Source organism: Vombatus ursinus, unplaced genomic scaffold, assembly GCF_900497805.2.
Source record: "Vombatus ursinus unplaced genomic scaffold, bare-nosed wombat genome assembly UNPS02011572.1, whole genome shotgun sequence".
NCBI classification, from domain to species: domain Eukaryota; kingdom Metazoa; phylum Chordata; class Mammalia; order Diprotodontia; family Vombatidae; genus Vombatus; species Vombatus ursinus.
In genome coordinates this window covers 3454514-3467147 of record NW_020951350.1, presented here as the reverse complement: position 1 = coordinate 3467147, position 12634 = coordinate 3454514, and the positions used below count along the sequence as shown (strand labels likewise).

At 36.9% G+C, this 12634-nt stretch overlaps 1 protein-coding gene across 1 annotated transcript in view; it reads right to left on the bottom strand.

Annotated features, from left to right (window-relative positions):
* CTNNA1 (catenin alpha 1) overlaps nucleotides 1-12634 on the bottom strand; it is a 153479-nt gene that overhangs the window by 5612 nt on the left and 135233 nt on the right. Inside the window, exons 11-14 of the mRNA XM_027856545.1 lie at nucleotides 11787-11943; nucleotides 3921-4121; nucleotides 3464-3615; nucleotides 415-525 (exon numbers count right to left, since the gene is read on the bottom strand). Of these exons, the coding sequence (XP_027712346.1) occupies nucleotides 415-525; nucleotides 3464-3615; nucleotides 3921-4121; nucleotides 11787-11943 (621 nt within the window). The remainder of the gene's footprint in view (nucleotides 1-414; nucleotides 526-3463; nucleotides 3616-3920; nucleotides 4122-11786; nucleotides 11944-12634) is intronic.

The following is a 12634-nucleotide window of genomic DNA, read 5'->3' as shown; positions in this document are numbered from 1 at the left end:
TGGCTTTGGATGAAAGCCATTGTCATTTCTTGGCTTAATGCATTTTCTTGAACCAAAGACTTCATTATCTGTGTTTCATTTCCACTGGGAAAGAGCCATAACCCTATTCAAAAGGGGCAGGCTTATTTTCTTTCGAGTTTTTTATCTGAACTAAACGTTATAGACATTTTGGAGAATTCTGCAGCCTACTCAGCCTCAGTACAGTAGAGTTTTATTTGTGCCTTAATGTTCTGCTTCATTTCTACTGCATGAAAGAATAAAGAATGGAGGTCAAAACACTGACAGTGTATCTTCTGCAAGAAAGAGCAGGTTCAGGTGGCTGTGTATGTGTGTGTGAGTGTGAGTATGACCACACAGTTCAGAGGGGGTTAAACTGTTTAAACATCCATCTTCTCCAAGAAAACACATCCTTACTCGAGCACTCTGACCAGCAATAAGCTGATCGTCTTCAGTCTGGATACTTGTTCTACTTCTAACATCAAAGTCTTCAGTCTCAAAGTCAGAATCATCCAACTCTTCAGGAGTCTAAAACCAAAAGAACAATTTCAGAAGTCTTGTTAACACTTCAGATGAACCAAATTCAGCCTGCCACTTTCAAATGATAAATAAATCACATGCCTTCTAGTCAGAAAGTCACATTAGGGAAAAGACAGAACAGCAAGCACTCTTAGTACACTATGGTTTGGACCGAATTTTTGTGGGAACATCCTCTAATTCATGGATTACTGCTTGGGGATAGACACGTGACTGCTCAGGATAATCCTTTACAGATGAATCCATGCAGAGGCCGTGTCATATTTATTAAATACATTGTAAAAAGGATCAATATAACATGCTCAAGATTCCATAAGACAATATTAAACAACAGTTAGTAGGTTTCAGCAACAGGGTCTCCAAAACCTTCATTCATGTTTTCACCATCATCCTTGCTAATAAACTTCGAACAGAGCACAAATCTATTGTTTAGAATATAACTGAAAACAAAGTCTGCCTAGGGTTAATGACATTGGTAGTAAACTAATTTGCAGTGTCCACATGGAGAGCTTCTAACTTGTAGTTAGCTCAATTTTTGTGCAGAAGACTAAACTCGAACAGCCTAACTTTGGGTTCTGTTTAGTTTTTGACAGCTCCAGGCAACTGAAAATGTAGAACAAAAGATTTTTTCATATGTACTATTTGCAAATATGACTAACTGGTTATACCAGAGGTATGAATTACAATGACACATATTTTGCTATAGCTTTTTTGTACAAGGATGAAAACTGCCCAAAGTGACCAAGTGATCCCTCTGCTACCCAAAGAGCCCCAGGCACAGCTTTGGGAAGGGTCTGTTTTGTTGCTTCAGCAGGGAGGAGATAGGCTAAGTCTGGTTAAGTCTCAGTATTTAAATGTTCACTGCTGAGTTAAGGCTAGTCATTTCCCTGTATATGTGCAGGACACCATGGATTTCCTAGATACTTCCAAATAAAGACAAAGCTGAAAAGTATTATGGACAGAAGCTGCTGCATTGAAAATGAAGGCTTCTTAAGTAGCATTAAGTTAAGTCTTACACCTTTCCTATCATACAAAAAAAGAGAAAAATTAACAAAAATCATGCCCTATCTCAGGGTGACAACAGTTCCAGCCTATGAAGTTTTTTTGGCTATTCCAGGAAGACAAAGCAAATGACAATAGCAACAAGGAAGTGGAAAGGAACTGGTGGTAATGTTAAATGCAAAGGGGAGTTAACATTCCTAGAATCTGGTAGTTTCTGCAAATAAAAGTCTACAGATTATTTGCTGCTGGTTAAGAAACCTTTCTATAGATATTATACAGGACCTATGCCTATGAGTTCATGAATATAAGGATTCCCAGGTGAGGAAACTTCTACCATGGAAGATCGCCACCTTCTTGGCAGCTCTCTACACTGTCATACTGGTTCGTTTAAAATGGGTAATTACTCATAACCATGTGGTAAAAAGGCTGGCACACATACAAGGTTTATAGATAACAAAAACTGGTACAAAGGCTATCCACCATGATAAGGAGTCAACTAGTAAAGGAAAGGGATTTGCTAGCCAGCTCTACCAGCTCGCTACCTCATGTGATCTCCTCCAGAAAGGGCAAACATGACTGGTCCAATGCCACCATCTTTCCCTGCAGTGAACAGTCCTCAAAGCAGGTCCAGCCTTCTTGCCCTGGACCTAAGGTGAGGGTGGTCATCTCACCAGGCCTCCTACAGCTCTAGCAGAAGGTAATTCTCAAGATCTCACATATTTCTAATAACATTTTTCATGTTCTAAAACCATAAAAAGAACCAATGTTTTCTGGAAGCTCTAGGAACAATACATTTCATTAATGAGTGAATCTAAATGACCTCATAGGCAAGGGCCCTGTTTTGTTTCATTCATCCATGAGAGCCTTTTAGAAGCCAATGTAAACTTATACCAAAGGCAGTCTATTAATCCTTCTCTTTTAGGTCTTATGAAAAGGGAAAAGTGAATTGAGATTTTCTCCCTATTTGTTTTCCTCTGCCTAAATAGAAAGAACCAACCTTTAAAGATATGATTATTGAGAAGAGACAATTGGGGTTAAGTGACTTGCCCAGGATCACACAGCTAGTACATGTCTGAGGCTGGATTTGAATTTAGGTCTTCCTGACTCCAGGTTCTTAACTCTTCAATTGCATAATCTGAGTCTCGAAGTTGATTCAAGAGGCCAAAGTTTAAAGCACCCATAACCAGACTTTCCTCTGACTAGATATTTGATTAGATTTTAAATGAAATATACTACTGTTAGATGTTAACGTGCTGTAGTAGAAAGAGCCCTGGATAAATGCCTATCTTCCACTTGTTGGTCAGATGTTTATCTTCTCTAACCTTTCCTTTCTTAACCTGTGCCGGGCATAAGCACTTGTACTTTGTTAACCTTGATAACAGCTCCCACATACCTTCCCCCCCTTTCCCCCAGTCCAATCAGGACATACACGACATATCTAAAGGAGCACACAGTGAGGGGGTGGGGCGAGGTATTTGCCCAGGGTCACACAGACAATGTCTTAGGGAGGATTTAAACCCGGCCTTCTTGAGTCCAAGTACAATGCTTCATCCCCTGTGCCAGAAGAATTGCTAACACTTGTTTTAAGAACTACTTGTTTTGGTAAAATACATTGAAATTCATTTAAGAGATATTTTAGTTTTAAGCTATCTAAGACCTAAATTTTTTAGCCTTGAATTGAATCTTTGTCCTAAATTAAATTGTCATATCACACCTATTTGGACCTACCCTGCTTTGACAAAGTTTTGGCTTTAGGTTGCATTCAAGAGTCATTTTTGACAACATAATTAAATACCTGGTTTTAATAGCTTTTAAAATCATGATTTTGATATATTGTAACTGAGTCAGCTCAGCCTCAGAATGCTGCATTGCTGAAGCTGAGCAAATGATGACGCACAGTTAAACTCTCTCAAATACAGGTCCTCACCCTTATCATCAACACAGCTTTTCTGATGTCCCGAATGCCATCATAGACCAATCGTGAGGCATCAATAAATTCATTTTCATCCATTGGTTGGGCAGGATCAGAACTGAGAGCTTCCACAGCAGCTTCCACTTGTTCAGTAAAACGTGGCATAACTGAAATAAAATGATAGTACCATGGGTCATGTGGCCATTCTGATGTTCTAACTTCTTCAACTAGCTTTTATAACAAAATCAACTCCCCATTCCTTGCCATTCACGCTAAGTGCTTATGTTTACGACTAACAGGCTGAATTCCTTAAAAGTAAATGACATTTATTACAGAAGAATTAAAATGCAATTATTTTCCATCCAGATTAAGCATTCCTCTTCAGTAGAGTGGCAAAATAATTTAGTATGGGCTGCTACATTCTAGTTGCCTGGATCTCCAGGAAACAAGAAAGACATTCACCCAGACCCACCTGTATTAGAAAGCAGTCTGGTGGCCTCAAGAACCTTTTCAGTATAGACTCCGGGTTCATAGTTATCCATCTCTGAAGTGACAACATGAATGACTCTGGCTGCCCGACCCCGAATGGCACCAGCAGTGCGGTCTAGGCCATCAACATCTTTTTCTTGGAGAGCAATTACACACTTGTTTACATCTTCCAAAATGTGATTCTCTGGTGAGAAAAAAATCAGAGAAATATTTGAGGACATCTTCTAGATATGAAATTTTAAAGTAATCAAACAATTGGTGTGGCAAACACACACTTAAGTAACTGGAAACATGAATAAATACCCTGTAACTATAACACTCAGTATTAATCTAGGGCACCAATACAAGTCACAAGTACTTTTCTCTACCTAGAAACCTAAATGATTTCACTGCCCTTATAAAAGTGCTGTTTTCACTGAAAATTTTAAACCCAACCCAGCAACTTGCTCTCTGTGTGACAATGGGTGAAATCCTTTCACCTGTCTTGCCTTAATTTCCTCTTCTGTAAGAAGCCAGTAGTGCTAGGAGGATTGGATTAGATCACTGGTACTTTTTGTATGCAAGCCAAAGGAAGATTTGTCCTCAGGGAAACGAAATGAAATGATTGAGTTCCCAAAGACCCCAGAAATACAGCAACTGTTCATGGGCCCAATCCAAATGTCTGGCACAGAAACTTCAGCCTAGGCTAGTCAGCCCCATCTTAGGCAACCAGACCTCACAGTGATGGGTACTAGGTTTAGTGTGGCCACAAGAATGGCTTCAACTCTTCCTCTGAATTTGAGTGATTGCCTGGCCTGGCTCTCTCTTGATGTCTGGCCACACTAGGCTGCCTCCTGTGCCAGTCAATTCAACTCAGCAAACACTGATGAAGAGTCCATTATGTCTAAGCACTGCATCAGGCACTAGAGAGACAGAGAACAGACAGCCATCATCAAAGAGCTGCTGCCTGTCTACCAGAAGTCTGAGGATGAATATCCAAAAGACACAAAGACAGCCAGACAGAGACAGAGAAAATGCAGAGGCTCCAAGGTCTTCAGGAAGGAGGAGGAACAATCTAGGAACAGGTGAGATCCTTCACCAATGTAGAGAGAGAAGTCCTAGCTAGAACATCAAATTCAGGGACCACTAGGAACAAAATGGAATGAACACAAGACTGGAAATAAGAAATTAGGTGGGAAACTGGATTATTGAGTTCAATTCTATCTGATTCCTTCAGAAAGATATCTTTATGATCTCTATTCTGATCTATTGTTCTACTTTTATTTTATTTTTTAAGCAGAACCAAACTATTTTGAAGCTGATTCTGATTTTCTCAGAGATAAGTAAATTGAAAAGTGCAGGTTGGGGGAGAAGGGTTCCATTTTGGACATGATGAATTTGAGAAATCAAATGTCCATAAAGAGATGTTCTGAAGGAGAGAATTTGGAACTCAAAAATTAAAATTTGTTTTTACAAAAATAAAATATCAAATTAAAAATGTTTTCACAGAATTTAGGATGGAGAGAAGAATAATCTGTGTAACAATGTGGAAAATTAACTAAAGACATGAAAGGATACAAGGGCTTTCCCAATAACCTAAAACAAAGGAAAGTCAGGAACTTTCACTAATTAAGAAAAAGGAACACATTTAATTTGTGAATTTTTTAAAAAAAGAATTAATGAATTTTCCCCTTGAGGAATCAGTTTGATAAATTAACAGTGTTAGCAATAATTTAGGGGAAATGTTTGAAAATGAGCCATTCTCCAATTGTTAAATGGTCTAAGGATATGAACAGACTTCTCAAGGGAAGAAGCCCAGGCTATCTGTAATATGGAAAAATGGTCCAAATCACTACTAATTAAAGAAATGCAAATTAAAGTAATTCTGAGATTTTAACTCATATCCAATGAAGTGGCAAAGATTAAAAAAAAAGGAAAAATGATAAATGTTGGAGGAACTGAGGGGAAAAAAGTACATGAATATGGTGTTGGTGGACCTGTGAATGAGTACAACCATTCTGGAAAGCAATCTGGAACTATATACAAAATCAGCTACCACTGCAAGGCCTATATTCAAAAGAGATGAAAGAAAGAATAAAATATTTATAGCAACTTTGTTTTGTGGTGGCGTGGCAAAACAAAAACTGAAAATTAAGGAGATGTCTATCAGTTGAGAAATGGCTGAATAAACTGGGGTAGATGAATGTGAGCATATTATTGCACTGAAAGAAATGAGGAAACATAATTTAAAAGAGATACAAACACTTAATGTGAACTGAGACACAGTAAAGTAAGCAGAACAATAATCTGTAACATTTATATTATAAAAATGAAAAACTTTGAGTTTTAAAAACTAATGAAACAAACGAAACCAAGAGAACAATTTGCACAATAACAACACTGTAAAAACAAACTACGAAAGCTTTAAGAACTATTATCAATAAATAGAATGAACATCTATGATCCCACAAGAAGGATAATGAAACATGTTATCCATTAAAAACATGACAGATTTAGGGTACAGAATCACACACACACACACACACACACACACACACACACACACACACACACTCTCTTCTATTTATATGTGGCCATTCAGGGAATTTGTTCTGCTTGACTATGCATAACTGTTAAAAGAAATTTGTTTTTCCATGGAAAGACTTGTGTGGACGATGCTGACTGAAGTGAGCACACCCAGGAGAACGTTGCACACAGTAACAGTCACGGTGTGTGAGGACTCATATTGATAGACTTAACCCTTCACAGCAATACAAGATTAAGATATCTCCAAAAGCCTCATATGATGGAAAATGCTATCCACATCCAAAGAAAGAACTGTGGAGTTTGAATGCAGATTGAAGCATACTATTTGCTATTTTTTTTCTTCTGTTTTGTTTTGTTTCTTCTTTCTTGTGGTTTCTCCTATTGATTCTAATTCTTCCTTACAACATGACTAATGTGAAAATGTTTAATAGGAATATTATGTATAGCCTGTATCAGATTGCGCTCCATCTTGGGGAAGGAGGGGGAGAAAAATTTAAAACTCACAAGCTTATGGAAGTGATTGTTGATAAATCAAAATATATTAATTAAAAATATTGAATTAAAAAAAGAAATGTTTTTCTTTTTTTCCCTTTAATAGGGTGAGAGGGAGAAAAATAATTTCTATAAATTTTTTAAAAACAGAAGTGGGATACAGATGTAAAAAATACTGCATACACTTTCAGATGAAGTCATTGCATTATTAGTTGTACTCTTTTTACAAAAGACATCTCAGAAAATGTTTTAGATTTAATGTGACTAAATAAACTGATTCCTTATTTAAACAAAACAAAACTGAGTTTGGGTCAACATTAAATTCCTAAACACCTATCATTGTAAAAACCTGGTAAGTTTACCATACTTTTTTTTAAGGTGTGGTGCCGTACACATAATAGATACTGAATAAAGGCAATAAATGTTCAGTTCAATTCTTCGCATATCAGAGGCAGAACAGGTACATTAAAAAAAAATACCCACAAGTACCAATGTTGAGGGGCTGTAGGCAGACTCATTACTACACTGCCAGTGGAGCTAAGTATGAGTTTAACCATTTAACAAAACATTTTGGAACTGTATTAGACCCAGCAATCATACTACTGAGCACTTACACCAAGGAAACCACAATACCACAAACTATTCCTAGCAGGTCCTTTCTGTGGAACACGAATGTAAAGGAATCCAAATACATTGTAAGAAATTAACTATTTGAAGAATGCAGAGATACATGAAAAAACTTAAGAATTGATGCAGAATGAAGCAAACAGGCCCTGGAAAATAAAATAATGAAGAAAATGAAAACAATTTTAAAAAGAGGCTAAACTGATTGAAATGAACAACCTTAATCCTAGAGAACAAATGGTTAAACACACACTTCCCTCTTCTAAGGAGAGTCAAGGGAGACCTGAGTTCAAATTTTGCTTCTGACACTTAACAGCTATATATGATGCTCCTGGACAGATAAGTCACAAGCTCTTCCATCAGTTTTCTCATCAGATAGTATCAGATACTTGCAGTACCTCTTAGTAAGCAGGGTTGCCTGTGAGGCTCAAACAAGATAATGTATGTAAAAACTTGCAAAACATTCAAGTGCTATATAAAAGTCAGTCATTATGGCAGTGAAATGTTGCACACACTATAAAGATAATTGTGTTGATTGATTTTGCTTAGCTTCTTCTGTGTTACAAGGAAAATAACTAGGGTAAAAATCAAAAGGATCAATAAAACCTAAAAAAATATATACTGGATTTTGAATCAGGATATATTGATTCTAATCCCATCTCTGATACCAACTATCTTCACCCTTCATAGAGCCTCAGATTTAAAGGTGGGAGGGACCTATGAAATCATCTCCTTCAACTCAGTCATTTTATAGATAAGGAAACCGAGGCCCAGAGATGGTCACAGAGGGAGCAAGTGGCAGAGCCTGTACTCAAATCCAGGTCAACTACTTTCAAAGCCCCTACCCTATGCACTATACTATGTTCCTTTGGAAAATCAATGGGCCCAGCAATAGATTATATGTATTTTGCTTGAGGACCTCCCAGCTAAAATCTGGGGTAACCACAAGAGTGCTATTCATCATTGATGCTTCAGCAACTCATAAACAGTCTACTAAGAAGCAAAGAGATTTTTTTTATTTAGCAATGTTAGAAGTCATAACTATCAAATTTCCATTGCTATAAATGGCATCACTAGCTACTGTACTGCTATCAATTTCTGAAACTGATCAATTTAATAAATTAAAAAGACTAGCCCTATTATTCTAGATACATGCCAATTCAAGAAGGATTAGCAAGATGGTACATTATTATCCCAAGGTATTTATTTGCTGCTCTAAGTTACCTAATCATAAGAGTAATTATACTATCAATTTCACTGATCTAGTCTTTATTTAAAAAAAACGCCCAAAATTTACCACATAAGCATAAAGACGAGAAGGGTCAGTACATTTATATGGAAAGAGTTAACAAGTTCAATTAGAATGAAATTTTAAAGTCTTTATCACTGATAAATTTCAAACTTTTATTTAAAATGGCAGATAATATAAATATATTCTGCCTTGGCTGAATGCTTTCTAACATCTCATGTGTTCTTTAATACTTACAGGCAACATTCTGAATAGGGTTCACAGAGGGAATCCAATTAGAGAAGGCCTGGGAGTGGTTCAGTTATGCTTTGATGATCTTAAGAAAAGAATGGAAAGAGAAAGGAAGAGGAATACACTGGAAGGAAGGGCTGGGGGTGTGGGAAAGGAAGGACAGGGAAAATTATCTCACATAATCTAGGTTGTACAGACATCTATACAAAGAGGAGACAGTGGGGGTGGGGGAAGGGGCTCAGTCTCATCTGAACTGGCTGAAAGAAGGAAAAACACAAACACATATACATATACAATTGGTTACATAAATACATTTCACTCAACAGTGAAATAGGAGGGAAAGGGGTGGGGTGGGAGGGAATCAAAGGGAGGGGAGGTTAAGGGAGGGGTTAGTCCTAAGTAAAACCCAAAGGATATACAAAATTTTGATAGCCCTTTTTGAGATAGCAGAAAAAACCTGCGAGTCTGAGCAGTGCTCATAAACTGGGGGAATGGATAAACACATTATAGAACACTATTGTGGATATTAGGAGTTAGGCATGCAAACTTACATGTTACTCTGAACATCCTGGGAGACTCACAACTTCTTTACCTATGTCTTTAAGTTACTGTTATCAAGTAGGAGAATGGATGGTTTAACAACCAAACTACAAAGGCACCTGATCTGCTTAAGGTCACTCAGAAGAAAACAAAATGGTTCCTATATTGCAATGACCTCACAGTCATTTTCTTGACCACTAACCCTATAGTCTACCACTAGCATCCTCTTGACATAATGTGATATATTGTAATCTCCCAACTGCTTTTCATTTGCTAACTAATGTTTCTAAGTGAACTTAATGGGAACAGCTAAGTAACAAAAAAAATCTCTCCCTCTATGCACTTAGGGCTAGCTATTTTGTGATATAGTACAGTATATTTATTTTTTGCCTGTGAAATGGTAAATGTCTTAGCTTCATTCCATTAAGTCAAACTACTCTTGCCTCTGTCTTATACACAGGCATAGAACTATATATATTTGCATAAATTTTTAAAAATACACTCCAGACAGCCTGCATATTTGTTAAAGAATTCAATTTCTCTTTCATATACTTTTGTTTTATGTGTCTCACCCTAAAGGTAAATGCCTACATTCCATTCTGCTGCTGCAGAATTCCTTTTGTTCTAAGTGATTTGAAGAATGCTGCAGAACATTTGTTTCTGGTAGGTTGTAGTTTGCCTCTGAGGTCTACAAGGAGGTCTGCAAAATGCTTGGAGACAAATTTCAGGACACACAAAACCTAACCTGAAGAAGGAACTTCAGGAATGCAATATCCAGTGAGAAGTCTTTTCATATAGATTTCAAATTTTTTTTCATTGTTTGCTTTAAAGCACATAAAGAAAGATAGAGATCTTGTTTAGACCTATGAAATAATTCTGTACTTCACTGGAAAAACAACAGAAAGCCAAGATTTCCCAAAAAAGCCATAGCTGCATTTCTGGCACCTGTCTGCAGGTGATTAAATAGCAAATACTTACATCTGTTGTCTAACCTGGATTTTCCCCACATTTCCTCTTTTTCTCTGATTAGGCACTTCTGGGTAATTAGCACCTTAAAGCTTTCATACATACAGATAATGGATAATTCTTGAAGAAGGTAGTCAAAGAGGCATTACAACACTGGTATGGCAGAATATATTCTAACCCTCAAAGAGATCACTGCTAAAGCAGAGAATCCTGGCTATACTTAAAGCCTACTGTTTCCATTGAGAATTTCCTAAGTTCTACCTTGCATCTGTGACTACAAAATTACCACAATGACTACAATGGTTGTTCCTCCCCTCCATGCAACCACATGGCTCTGTGAATCCTGCTCTAATGCATTCAAAGAACACTGGAGGCATTTGCTAAATGGAGAATGCATTTATATTTACTCAACTCTGAGGACATGGAATTGAAATTTATCTCAATGTAATAAAGACTATGAATTTCATTTGATAAACGTTTTCTATACGGATGCAATTTACTATGATGTTACTGCTTTATGTTTACATAATGAAATCAAATATTTTTATAAGGTAAATTACCCAGATTATGTTCTACTTCATAATTAAATGGCACTTAAGAATTTCCTCCCTGTTTTCTGTGTATCAGACACAGAGAATAGTTGTTGTTGCTTTATTTTTTTTAAAAAGAGGAAGTTCAATTATCATTTATGTGTGATGGAAAAGATTTTTGGAAAGAAAAGACCTCCTTTTGGAAAAAATAAATACAAGATCAACATCTGGACTACCATCCCCTCACAAGAGTTCCCCTTTAAGCAAAAAGTGCTCCCTGTAAGCTGGTGGCTTTGTGTGTGTATAAGTCAATTTAATTTTCAAAATATGACAGCAGAACTTGAATAAGCTTTGGTGATGCTTGCTAATCAGACATGGAGCTAAAGAGTCATGGATTGTATCCCCAGAGTCAGAGGGAAAACATTCCCAACTCCAAGTAGCAGCCAGCTTCTAGAATGCACACTTCTGGTTAGAGGGGAGAGAACATGGAATTGCTTAGTGCAAACCCACCCCAGTACTGATTAAACAAGCAATTTCAAAACTATGGTCAATTTGTACTATCTTTATTATTTTTTAAATGATAGATACTGATGTTGCAATGTAGAAAAATAATTTACCACTTAGAATTCTAGGCTTTTCTTATTTGTTACAACCTAGATGAAAGTATTATCTAAGTAAATGATCTCATTACCTGAAACAGCCAGGAAATCATCAATGGAAGTTATGTCATCAACAGCGTCTGTTAGAACCCGGACTTGCTTTTCCCACTGTTCTTTAAAAAGATCCATGTTCTCCTGGGCCAGTTTACTTTGTGGTTTTGCAGCCAAAGCCAATGCAGCATTAATAACCTGAAAAAAGATGTCAAAGAATGCCCATTTAATCTCATTTTCAGTGGCATGCAATTAAATCAGACTAGCTACAGTTGGTTAGAAAACTTAATAGCTATGGTCTTCCCCCAAATACATTCCTCCAGAGTTTTACCCTGCTGGAGCAAACCCATGAAGGTCACTGGACCAAAAATTGTCCCCATATTCTACTTTAACCCTAACACTGATAGAAAAACTTTTATTAGCAAAATGAGAAATTTAATACGTACCTTTCCAGTTACAATGTTGCATAGAATGGTTAGTAAAGCTTTATATTTTATATAATGAAAAGTTAGCAATACTTCCTTTATAATGACAAATATAATTTCCTCTACAAATGGCCTACTTTGAAAGGACCTTAGAGATAATCTGGACGAATCCTGCCATGTTAAAGGTGAAGAAACTGGGACCAGGATAGATAGCTTAGGTGACTCACCCATGGTCACACTGAGAATAGGATGATAAAATCTAATCCAGAACCAATGACTCTCAATCCAGGGCAAAGACTTCAAATTCTGGATGGATTTGGAGTCAAGAAGACTGAGGTTCAAATTCTGCCTCCTATTTTTACTATCTTTATAACCATAAGCAAATAATTAAGCTCCTCTAAGGCTCAATCTCATCATCTATAAAAAGAGAGTAATAACATTGCTTATGCCATGCATGTCACTTA